This window comes from Salmo salar, chromosome 04 (assembly GCF_965601325.2).
Source record: "Salmo salar chromosome 04, fSalSal1, whole genome shotgun sequence".
In the NCBI taxonomy this organism is placed as follows: Eukaryota; Metazoa; Chordata; class Actinopteri; order Salmoniformes; family Salmonidae; genus Salmo; species Salmo salar.
Genome location: NC_138294.1, coordinates 48,435,714 through 48,446,905, shown reverse-complemented (window position 1 = coordinate 48,446,905; position 11,192 = coordinate 48,435,714). Strand labels below are relative to the sequence as shown.

Below are 11,192 nucleotides of genomic sequence, written 5' to 3'. Positions count from 1 at the left end.
ATGAGTTAATTTTGGCAATTAGTGGGACTGTCCTGCCATCATCCAGAAAGTCCAACCAGGTGGAAAAAAAAACAAGGAACATCATTGCAGTCTACATGTTTTGCTTTAATCACAGTTTATGAACTATACAATGTCTGTACATTAAACCACATCTATTTTCACAGGCATGTGACAAGGGTCAGGTAAAGTAGTATGAGAGTGCATTGTAACTTAAGGTTAGACTTCTGTCTGGTTGGAGTGAGCTAGTCCCAACAGGCCTACACCAGCTCAGAGAGCATGTTAGAGGCCAGGCTGCATGTCAGACCAGTACCGTCAGGCTCCACATTGATATTCTTCACAACGCCATCTTCCACCAACATAGCGTACCTGAGAGACATAAGGAATGTGACAATTACTTTATTGGGGTTGATTATGCTTTTTGCAGTGTGAAATCCAAATGTTGAGACTAAACAAATGTTAACTGTGACACACTAGTCTGTAGTAAGTTAACACTGATCTAGGAGAAAAGACCTCACCTCTGGGAGCGCTTGTTTCCAAGCACAGCAACAATCTGATCGTTGTCTAGCAACAGGTCCACTGCCTGTAAATAAAATGGGGGTTACATTCACACAATGTACAGAGTGTAAACTAATAAAATCAAGGCTTTGAAGATGTATCTGACCTTAGTGAATGCACCAGTAGGATCAGCCAGCATTCGCACCTGCAAAAGATGGGCCGTAGACAGTACACACGCAAGTATAAGTTGGGTAGACTGTGGCTATATGTATGATTAAACTACAAACGGTATATTCATTTCATGCTTGCATACATAATGTCTTGTGTCCACTCTTGGGCAGATTAGGGCCGGGATTCAATCCAAAACCAAGCCGTAGCGTTCATGACATTTAATTAAAAGGTAATTCCAATTGAGCTGACGTCTGCAGCTTTTTCCTTGAATACAGTCTTCGCAAACATAATATTGCCTTTAAAAAGTCAGATTGATTCCCGGCCTAACGCTTGAGATGCAACATGTTCAAGAACAGGTCCTGTAAGTGACAGGAACTCAATGCCACAGCTATCAGACATGTCTAGACTGAAAGATCTCAATATACAGCACCAGTGAAAGGTTTGGACACACCTACACAGTAAAAAAAAAAAAAAACTCTTGAATATGTTCTACATTGTAGAATAATAGTGAAGACATCAAAATATTTGCCTTGACAGCTTGGCATTCTCTCAACCAGCTTCAAGAGGTAGTCACCTGGAATGCATTTCAATTAACAGGTGTGCCTTGATAAGTTCATTTGTGGAATTGAATTCAATCAGTTGTGACATGGTAGGTGTGGTATACAGAAGATTGTCCTATTTGGTAAAAGGCCAAGTCCATATTATGGCAACAACAGCTCAAATAAGCAAAGGGAAACGACAGTCCATTACCTTATGCCACGAAGGTCAGTCAATCCGGACAATTTTAAATAACTTTGAAAGTTTCTTCAAGTGCAGTCGCAAAAACCGCCTAGCGCTATGATGAAACTGGCTCTCACGAGGACCACCACAGGAAAGTAAGACCCAGAGTTCTCTGCTGGAGAGGATAAGTTCATTAGAGTTACCAGCCTCAGAGATTGCAGCCCAAATAAATGCTTCAGAGTTCAAGTAACAGACATCTGAACATCATGAATTGCTGCAAAGAAACCACTACTAAAGTACACCAATAAGAAGAGACTTGCTTGAACCAAGAAACACGAGCAATGGACATTAGACAGTGGGAAACTGTCCTTTGGTGTGATGAGTCCAAATTTGAGATTTTTGGTTCCAACCGCCGTGTCTTTGTGAGACGCAGAGTAGGTGAACAGATGATCTCCGCATGTGTGGTTCCCACCGTGAAGCATGGAGGTGGTGGTGTGGGGGTGCTTTGCTGGTGACCCTGTCGTGATTGATTTAGAATTCAAGGCACACTTAACCAGCATGGCTACCACAGCACATGGGGACAAAGCTACGCCATCCCATCTGGTTTGCACTTAGTGAGACTATCATTTGGTTTTCAACAGGACAATGACCCAAAACACACCTCCAGGCTGTGTAAGGGCTATTTGACCAAGGAGTGATAGAGCGCTGCATCAGATAACCTAGCCTCCACAATCACCCGACCTCAACCCAATTGAGATGGTTTGGACTGCATAGTGAAGGAAAAGCAGCCAACAAGTGCTCAGCATATGTGCATATATACTTTGATTTGTTTAACACTTTTTGGTTACTACATGATTTCATAGTTGTGATGTCTTCTATTATTCTACAATGTAGAAAACAGTCAAAATAAAAACCCTTGAATGAGTAGGTGTGTCCAAACTTTTGACTGGTAATGTAATTCAACCAGTTATGGTCTTGTAATAATGTCTCTGTTTGGGAAACAAGTTATTTCCAATGAATGTTAAAAAGAGGCAATCTGCAGTTAAAACGTCAAAGCGGTACACCCCACCATTGTTTTTGGTAAACTGCTGAGCGATGGGGCTTGGGAAATGTAACCATTCAAATTCCTAGACAGCTATGGATGCAAGGCCATCTATGAGCTCAAAATGATAGTTTTAACCAAGTTCTTAGCCTATAGAGTGTTTGTTTACAATTACATTGTTTATCGACAATGGAGTACGACAAGGTTATATTTGGGTTTCTGATAGTATAGGACAGTAGAAATAAGCTCACGAGGCATTTGTAAATTATATTTTTCAATAGTCACTGGGAACATATAATTCAATTAAAAGTCTAAAAATGTATGTAGCAACTGCAGATTGATTACTTAGGACAAAGACTTGCAACCAGATCACTAAGATTTCTTGTACCAAGTCAAGTGCTGGAGACCAGAATAACAGCAGGGAGATATTCAGCCCAGGACTGAAAAATGCATTATGTAGACTACAAGAACAGACAATTAAGAAGGCTGAAGGTCAAGGTATCAGCTTGTTAATTTCAAACAGCATTCTGCACCTTGCCGCCTGCTCCATGCTCCTTCCCCCAGGCAGCCATAACGAATGCGTCGTTAACGGAGATGCAGGCGACCTCCTGCACACCCTTGCTCTTCAGCTCTGCTGCCTGCTCCACAAACCCTGGAAGGTGAGTCTGAGGGATAAGAGAAAGAAAGGACTTGCGGTGAAACAGTGGTTTCAGATGATGCATGCAGAAAGTACATGGTGAACAAACAAACAAAAAAAATAGAGGAATGCACATCCAGGTAAATTCATTGAAATTGAGGATGATCTGAATGGAGGTTACCTTGGAGCACCCAGGAGTAAAAGCCCCTGGCACAGCAAAGAGAACTCCCTTCTTCCCCTTGAAGAGTTGGTCCATCGACACCTTATTGCCTGGCTCATTCTCATGAACCTCCACTGCTGGAAGTTTTTCTCCAACCTAGTGAGTGTGAAGCATTCAGTCAAACACTGTTAATGGTCAATCAAATTATACATGAAAGCTGAAAATCATATTCTGTTCTGCACCCCCCATTCTATTAGCCACAGATATTGAATTTGGAACTTGACTCTGTATAGCAGCATTTGAATAATGTATTGGACCTGCAGGGAGTGGTTATGGATATTTTCCCACCACAATGGCCTTAAAGTTACTACTGGAGAATCGTGACTTTGCTGAATGTGTAGAGCCAAAAGCAGAGTGCTCTCCGGGGCACTCACTAACAGCAGCTGGCTCAGTCATGCACAGTGTTGGTATGTCTACCACTGACTCAGCTATATTACCACAAATAAAAATGGCATGTTGGGGTAAATCTAAAGATAGGGGTCTAAAGTGGTAAGTAGAAAGCATATGTTTGATAGAAAAGCTGATTTTATGCCATTATACATCAGATCTGATTCCCTACAAATGATGTGGTCAGTTTCCAAACCTGCCCCATCCGGTTATCTAATCTTGCACCTATATATATAAAAAAAGAAAAGTAGACTGAGTATGTTTACATTTACACTAATAATTAAAATATTAAACTGAAGGCTGCGTATGGCATTGGTCATGTAAACACCTTATCTAAATCGGCGTAAGGTCAAAATCAAAGTAAGCATACACCGATAAAAACATCTGGTTTTCTGAGCAATCTTTCAAACGATTAGGACATGTAAAACATTTTAATCGGCGTTCCAGCAGGGGATTTGATGTTTGCATGTCCCAGCACCGGAAGCCTCCCGCTGATGCCCTGTTTATATCGTGACACATTTCAATACGCCCGTACATCATCTTCAGAGTCTTAAACGTCGAACGTCATTGCGCAAAATAGTACGCAGCATCATCTGGATATGTATGCAACATTCACCTTCTACTACCATTTCTGTCAAGCCGTCTACGCATACAGTTTGACGCATACGTTCGATAAATCCAACGTATGCACCACACGAACACACTGCAACTGCCTCTCGTCAGAGAAAGCATTATTTTGGGAGATCGCCAAATGACCTTTTCATTCATGACATGATAAATATATTGTTTCAGGTGATAATAAAACATGTTTTGTTTAGTAACCTTTTCTGCAACTGTTTTTTATTTTATAGCAAATCAAGCTACCTTGCGCTGCAGAGCAGCTAGCTAGCTAAAAGCTAGGCTGAAGATACCATTGTAGCTAGCGACCTCCACCTAATAATGATCAAAATCAAACGATATTACCATCACAATAAACTTAAACGGGAGGCAACAGTTATATAATTAGCTTAACAGCCAACGTGAATTATTTAACATTACTATTAAAATAGTACTCACTTATAGGAATGGGTCATTGTTTCCAAGTTGCTAGCTATCCCATTAAAACCCATCACCGAAAACCACATATTTTCCTCTTCTTCTGTACTTTGGTAACTTCCAGTTCTTCGACGGACTCTGGCTGGACTGAAGATGCAAAATTTGAACAATTTCAAAGTATGCAACATCATCCGTCTCGCAATGGAGCATTCAACCGCAAAAGGGCGTTGTGTTTACACTCCGTTGTGGACGTCATCATTGAAATGCATGACATCCAGCGCAACGGAACACTTAGTGGTAATGTGAACGAGGCTTAAAGCCTCATGCCCACCAGATGCATATGCGTTTTGTTTTGCCAGATGTCTAGCCCGCATTTTCCATACTTGACGAGCATGTGCTTCGCTTTTCAACTAGCTAAAAGCTAGCTAGTTGGGGTCTGTACTTCCATTTGTACCCCCGCACAATAAAGCAACGCACAAATTGAAAATATTGAACGCATGAGGTACACAGAACACACCCCAGCCTAATGCGGCACCCACAACGCAGATTTGCGGACTGCTCCATTGACAATGAATGACTTCCACTGGAACGCAGAGTTCGATGCATCTGGTGGACATAAGGCATGATGCCTCGTTCTGTGTACTGCTTGTGTTCAATATTTTCAACAAGTTATGTGTTGGCTTCACCGTGGCACTAACAGAAGTACACACAGACTCCAACTTGCTAGCTTCAAAGATTATAGATATATTGACAAGACACTTAACAATGGGAGTAGTTGTCCACAAAGCGGCATGGCAGACTTTATAGCGTCACCCCTATCCTTGGTTTGGATTGGTGGATATATCTCATTACTGTACATTTTTTGAATAGTCGATGAGGGTTGTTGACGTCAACCGCCTGTATTCAATGGAGAGATGCTATGCTACTTGCCTCATATTATGAATATGCATAGCCATCTCGAGGCAACTCCAATAAAGTGTTTTTCTCTCAAAGTTGCCAAGATGTCACGTGTCCTACTTATATAAGTACACTTTTAACTTAAGCATTATGAAAGTCTATTGATCAAATAAACAATAAATGTTACTTTAAAAAAAAACAAAAAAACAACTGACACTAATTGACCTCCATACAAAAACTCTGTTTGGTGGGCCTAATGAAAAAAAACGCTTCCTGCTGGAGAGAAATAGATTTTCCGCAGAGTTGGGCCGCACTCTTCCGCTTTGCTAGCTAGTTGAAAAGCACGGTTAAATGCGGGCTAGACATCTGGCAAAACAAAACGCATGCATCTGGTGGGTATTATGCTCAAATGAAGTGAGTTCGGAAAGTATATGCATCTTATATAAAGTGTGTATGTGAAAACGATATGTCCGAACTCAAAATCAAAAAGACTTCGCAAAAATAACATGGTCACTGTGTAGTATAGCTTTTATTTGGCTTGGCGATTTTCTGCATGTATTAAAAAGTCCCATCATGTAACTTTAGCCTGATTTCAGATGTGTCATGTAAACAGGATTATTAAGGAAACATTTATTCTTGCAAAGCATGTAAAACGTTTTAGTCAGATTATAGTTCATTTGCGTGTGCATGTAACCGTGCTCACTGATTGAATGCACCAGTCGATCATGCTTTACCCATCCATCATCAGGGCACTATCGCCATCGTGTAACGTTAGATAATGCGGCTTGAGCATGGAGGCTGTATGCATCACCGACAACAAACAGAATAAATAGGAGAATCACGTGTTTAAAAAAAAAAAAACTGAAGAAAGAGTTTGCAGTCAAGGTCATGAAGGGGCGTTATTTTTAGATCAAACATTTTTCTGACGGCATTTCTTACCTTGATAGGCATGTTGGCAATGAGTGTGGTGTGTAGCGGTCTGAAGCACTGGACTGCACGGGTCCCTTTGAGAAATGCTGAGCTGGAAATCATTGGCCTATGTTGAGACGAGCCCCTTTAACGTTGTTCGAGTGGTAGCAGAGGACAGACTGGCTGGCTGCCGCAAATTCAGTGTGGCTGTCACAAAAATTGGCTTACAAATGTTACCACAGATAGAACAATGAGACAGATATTCACCGGATGTATACATGTGAATCATCCGCTTGGCGTTTCCACTCACTACCAAATATGGTAGTAGAGGAAGCCCAGTTGCCGACAGAGGGCGAATATGGAAGGAGATGGATTTTGGCCGATATTCTGCAAATGTTCTCATCGATGAAATATTTGATCTCAATTTTCTGTTCCCAAAACGAGAATTCTGTTATTAACAGAGTGCACTGAGTTTTGTAGACTTTCCCCTTTGTCAACGTTTTAAAAAATCGCGTTGTTTGGAAGAAGTGCAAAAGCGAATTAAGTTATTGCACACGCGCACTTCACAGAGTAGTCGTTCCCTAACGGGATGTCACTGGAACGGGCCAATAGGATCTCGCTAGCTCTTGCTTGGCTCTGCCAAACTCATTGATTGTTCTGCCCACTATGACTCATTTGTTCCCGTTGGAAACGACAGGCTGTGGTGTATCTCGGTTTAGTTATAAAATGGGGTAAAATCTTCGATATTACCCCAGGCTTAACTCGAGCGTCTGTCTGGTTGCAAGGGATTTACTAAAAGCTTCCGCATCTCCACCTGGCAGGTACCTGACACTGCCTTTCCAACCGCTATGAACTGTTTTACCCATTTAACTATTGTTATTTCATGAAATTGAAACAAGCACATATAAATACACTAAACCTTACATTACATATGAATCACGTAACACATTGATATATTATATTTATAGGATCATTACAAATTATACTGATTCTGAGGGGTTGGGTTAAATGCGGAAGAAACATCTCAGTTGAATGCGTTCAGTTGTACAACTGACTAGGTATCCTCTTTCCATTATACCTTTTTAAAATGCGGAACTATATGTCATTAAAGCACTGCAAAGGGTAAGCAAAAGCTGTTGCACTTCTTCCAGCGTTCCAATGGGAGGACAGTCTCAGCAGGGTCCTCTGATCCAACCAATCAAACCCGAGAGACTTAGCCATCACACATATTTCGGTTTCATTAGTGTTAGTGAAAATATGCCTTGATTTTTTTAGCTCAGATGGCTAATACACTCCGACAGTGAGGTAATATCTAACAAGTAAAATCTAACAAATTACACAACATAAGACTATATACATATAAGACTATATACAGTTGAAGTCAGAAGTTTACATACACCTCAGCCAAAGACATTTAAACTCAGTTTTTCACTATTCCTGACATTTAATCAAAGTAAAAATTCCCTGTCTTAGGTCAATTAGGATCACCACTTTATTTTAAGAATGTGAAATGTCAGAAAACATAGTAGAGAGAATGATTTATTTCAGCTTTTATTTCTTTCATCACATTCCCAGTGGGTCAGATGTTTACATACACTCAATTAGTATTTGGTAGCATTACCTTTAAATTGTTTAACTTGGGTCAAATGTTTCGGGTAGCCTTCCACAAGCTTCCCACAGTAAGTTGGGTGCATTTTGTCCCATTCCTCCTGACAGAGCTGGTGTAACTGAATTAGGTTTGTAGGCCTCCTTGCTCGCACAGGTTTTTTCAGTTCTGCCCACAAATTTCCTATGGGATTGAGGTCAGGGCTTTGTGATGGTCACTCCAATACCTTGACTTTGTTGTCCTTAAGCCATTTTGCCACAACTTTGGAAGTATGCTTGGGGTCATTGTCCATTTCGAAAACCCATTTGCAACCAAGCTTTAACTTCCTGACTGATGTCTTGAGATGTTGCTTCAATATATCCACATAATATTCCTTCCTCATGATGTCATCTATTTTGTGAAGTGCACCAGTCCCTCCTGCAGCAAAGCACTCCCATAACATGATGCTGCCACCCCCGTGCTTCACGGTTGGGATGGTGTTCTTCGACTTGCAAGCCTCCCTCTTTTTCCTTCAAACATAACAATGGTCATTATGGCCAAACAGTTCTATTTTTGTTTCATCAGACCAGAGGACATTTCTCCAAAAGTACGATCTTTGTCCCCATGTGCAGTTGAAAACCGTAGTCTGGCTTTTTTTATGTCGATTTTGGAGCAATGGCTTCTTCCTTGCTGAGCGGCCTTTCAGGTTATGTCGATATAGGACTTGTTTTACTGTGGATACAGATACTTTTGTACCGGTTTCCTCCAGCATCTTCACAAGGTCCTTTGCTGTTGTTCTGGGATTGATTTGCACTTTTTGCACCAAAGTACGTTCATCTCTAGGAGACAGAACGAGTCTCCTTCCTGAGCGGTATGACGGCTGTGTGGTCCCATGGTGTTTATACTTGCGTACTATTGTTTGTACAGATGATCGTGGTACCTTCAGGCATTTGGAAATTGCTCCCAAGGATGAACCAGACTTGTGGAAGTCTACAATTTTTTTTCTGAGGTCTTGGCTGATTTCTTTTGATTTTCCCATGATGTCAAGCAAAGAGGCACTGAGTTTGAAGGTGGGCCTTGAAATACATCCACAGGTACACCTCCAATTGACTCAAATGATGTCAATTAGCCTATCAGAAGCTTCTAAAAGCCATGACATCATTTTCTGGAATTTTCCAAGCTGTTGAAAGGCACAGTCAACTTAGTGTATGTAAACTTCTGACCCACTGGAATTGTGATTCAGTAAATTATAAGTGAAATAATCTGTCTGTAAACAATTGTTAGAAAAATGTCTTGTGTCATGAACAAGGTAGATGTCCAAACTGACTTGCCAAAACTATAGTTTGTTAACAAGAAATTTGTGGAGTGGTTGAAAAACGAGTTTTAATGGCTCCAACCTAAGTGTATGTAAACTTCAGACTTCAACTGTACATATAAGACTATATCCATATATGGACGAGCTATGTCAGAGCTGAACGGACTAGGATACCGTAGAAGAGTATAGAATACATTATATACATATGAGATGAGTAATGCAAGATATGTAAACATTATTAAGTGACTAAGATACCGTAGAATAGCACATAATACAGTAAGATTACTAATGCCAGATATGTAAACATTATTAATGTGACTAGTGTTCCATTCCTTAAAGTGGCCAGTGGTTTCTAGTCTATGCCTGTCATGACTTCCGCCGAAGTCGGTCCCTCTCCTTGTTCAGGCGCCGTTCGGTGGTCGACGTCACCGGCCTTCTAGCCATCGACGATCCACTTTTCATTTTCCATTTGTTTTGTCCTTGTCTTACACACCTGGTTTCAATCCCCCAATTACTTGTTCATATTTTAACCCTCTGTACCCCCATGTTTGTTTGTGAGTGATTGTTTATTGATTGCAGTCCGTTATTGTGGCCTTGGATTTATTGACGTGTATTGTGATTATTGTTGAGTAAAATTGCGTACATTACTCATATCTGCTGTCCTGCGCCTGACTCATCTACACCAGCTACACACAGATGCATTACAATGCCTATATGCAGTAGCCTCTAATGTGTTAGTGATGGCTGTTTAACAGTCTGATGGCCTTGAGATAGAAGCTGTTTTTCAGTCTGTCGGTCCCAGGTTTGATGCACCTGTACTGACCTCACCTTCTCGATGATAGAGGGGTGAACAGGCAGTGGCTCAGGTTGTTGATGTCCTTGATGATCTTTTTGGCCTTCCTGTGACATCGGGTACTGTAGGTGTCCTGGAGGGCGGGTAGTTTGCCCCCGGTAATGCGTTGTGCAGACCGCACCGCCCTCTGGAGAGCTTTGAGGTTGCGGGCGGTGCAGCTGCCGTACCAGGCGGTGATACAGCCTGACAGGATGCTTTCAAATGTGCATCTGTAAAAGTTTGTGAGGGTTTTAAGTGAAAGCCACATTTCTTTAGCCTCCTGAGGTTGAAGAGGCTCTGTTGCGCCTTCTTCACCACATTGTCTGTGTGGCTGGGCCATTTCAGTTTGTCAGTGATGTGTATGCCAAGGAACTTGAAGCTTTCCACCTTCTCCGCTGCGGTCCCATCGACGTAGATAGGGGGGTGCACCCTCTGCTGTTTCCTGAAGTCCACGATCATCTCCTTTGTTTTGTTGACATTGAGTGAGAGGTTGTTTTCGAGGCACCACACTCCCAGAACCCTCACCTCCTCCCTGTAGGCTGTCTCGTCATCGTTGGTAATCAAGCCTACTACTGTTGTGTCGTCTTACTTACTTACTGACTTTATTGTCCCCATGGGGAAATTTTGTTGCAGTGTCATGTACACGTTTAAAGTGGCGTTTAAATACAAAACAAAATTGACAATACAACTTTCATAACAGTTAGTTACATACCAATAAAACATAAAACATTTTTTTTTTTTTAAAGACTAGCCTGCTGGCCTTACTGAGTTGATAGGAACATTAGCCCGAGCTATTTAGGAGGGATATGACACCTGGCACAAATTATTGTCTAGTTCTGTTTTTCCTGCTGAGGGGTGCCCTAAACCTGCGCCCAAAGGGGAGTAGTTCAAAGTCCGGGTATAGGGGTGGCTTGGGTCTAAAACGTGATGATTGAGATGGAGGCGTG

General features: G+C 41.5%; 1 protein-coding gene and 1 long non-coding RNA gene across 2 annotated transcripts in view; one reads left to right on the top strand and one right to left on the bottom strand.

Annotated features, from left to right (window-relative positions):
- Positions 1–84: 84 nt before the first annotated feature.
- Positions 85–7,069, bottom strand: LOC106603145 (peroxiredoxin-5, mitochondrial). Its single transcript, XM_014196431.2, has 6 exons — positions 6,544–7,069; positions 3,247–3,381; positions 2,962–3,093; positions 662–700; positions 516–580; positions 85–366 (listed from the first exon to the last, which is right to left on the bottom strand). Exons 1-6 carry the CDS (start codon positions 6,634–6,636, stop codon positions 258–260), a joined length of 573 nt encoding a protein of 190 aa, XP_014051906.1. The 5' UTR covers positions 6,637–7,069; the 3' UTR covers positions 85–257.
- A 159-nt stretch (positions 7,070–7,228) lies between these two features.
- The window catches only part of LOC123742456 (uncharacterized), a 12,479-nt gene continuing 8,515 nt past the window's right edge, over positions 7,229–11,192 (top strand). The window contains exon 1 of the long non-coding RNA XR_006769623.2: positions 7,229–7,334. This is a non-coding gene — a long non-coding RNA (uncharacterized LOC123742456). The remainder of the gene's footprint in view (positions 7,335–11,192) is intronic.

Excerpts from the sequence above, each read along its gene's own strand:
- LOC106603145 (XM_014196431.2), bottom strand. The coding sequence starts at position 6,636 with ATGATTTCCAGCTCAGCATTTCTCAAAGGGACCCGTGCAGTCCAGTGC. Across the intron at positions 3,094-3,246 it reads TTACTCCTGGGTGCTCCAAG|ACTCACCTTCCAGGGTTTGT; the intron begins GTAACCTCCATT and ends CTTATCCCTCAG. Across the intron at positions 701-2,961 it reads AGCATGGAGCAGGCGGCAAG|GTGCGAATGCTGGCTGATCC; the intron begins GTGCAGAATGCT and ends CATCTTTTGCAG.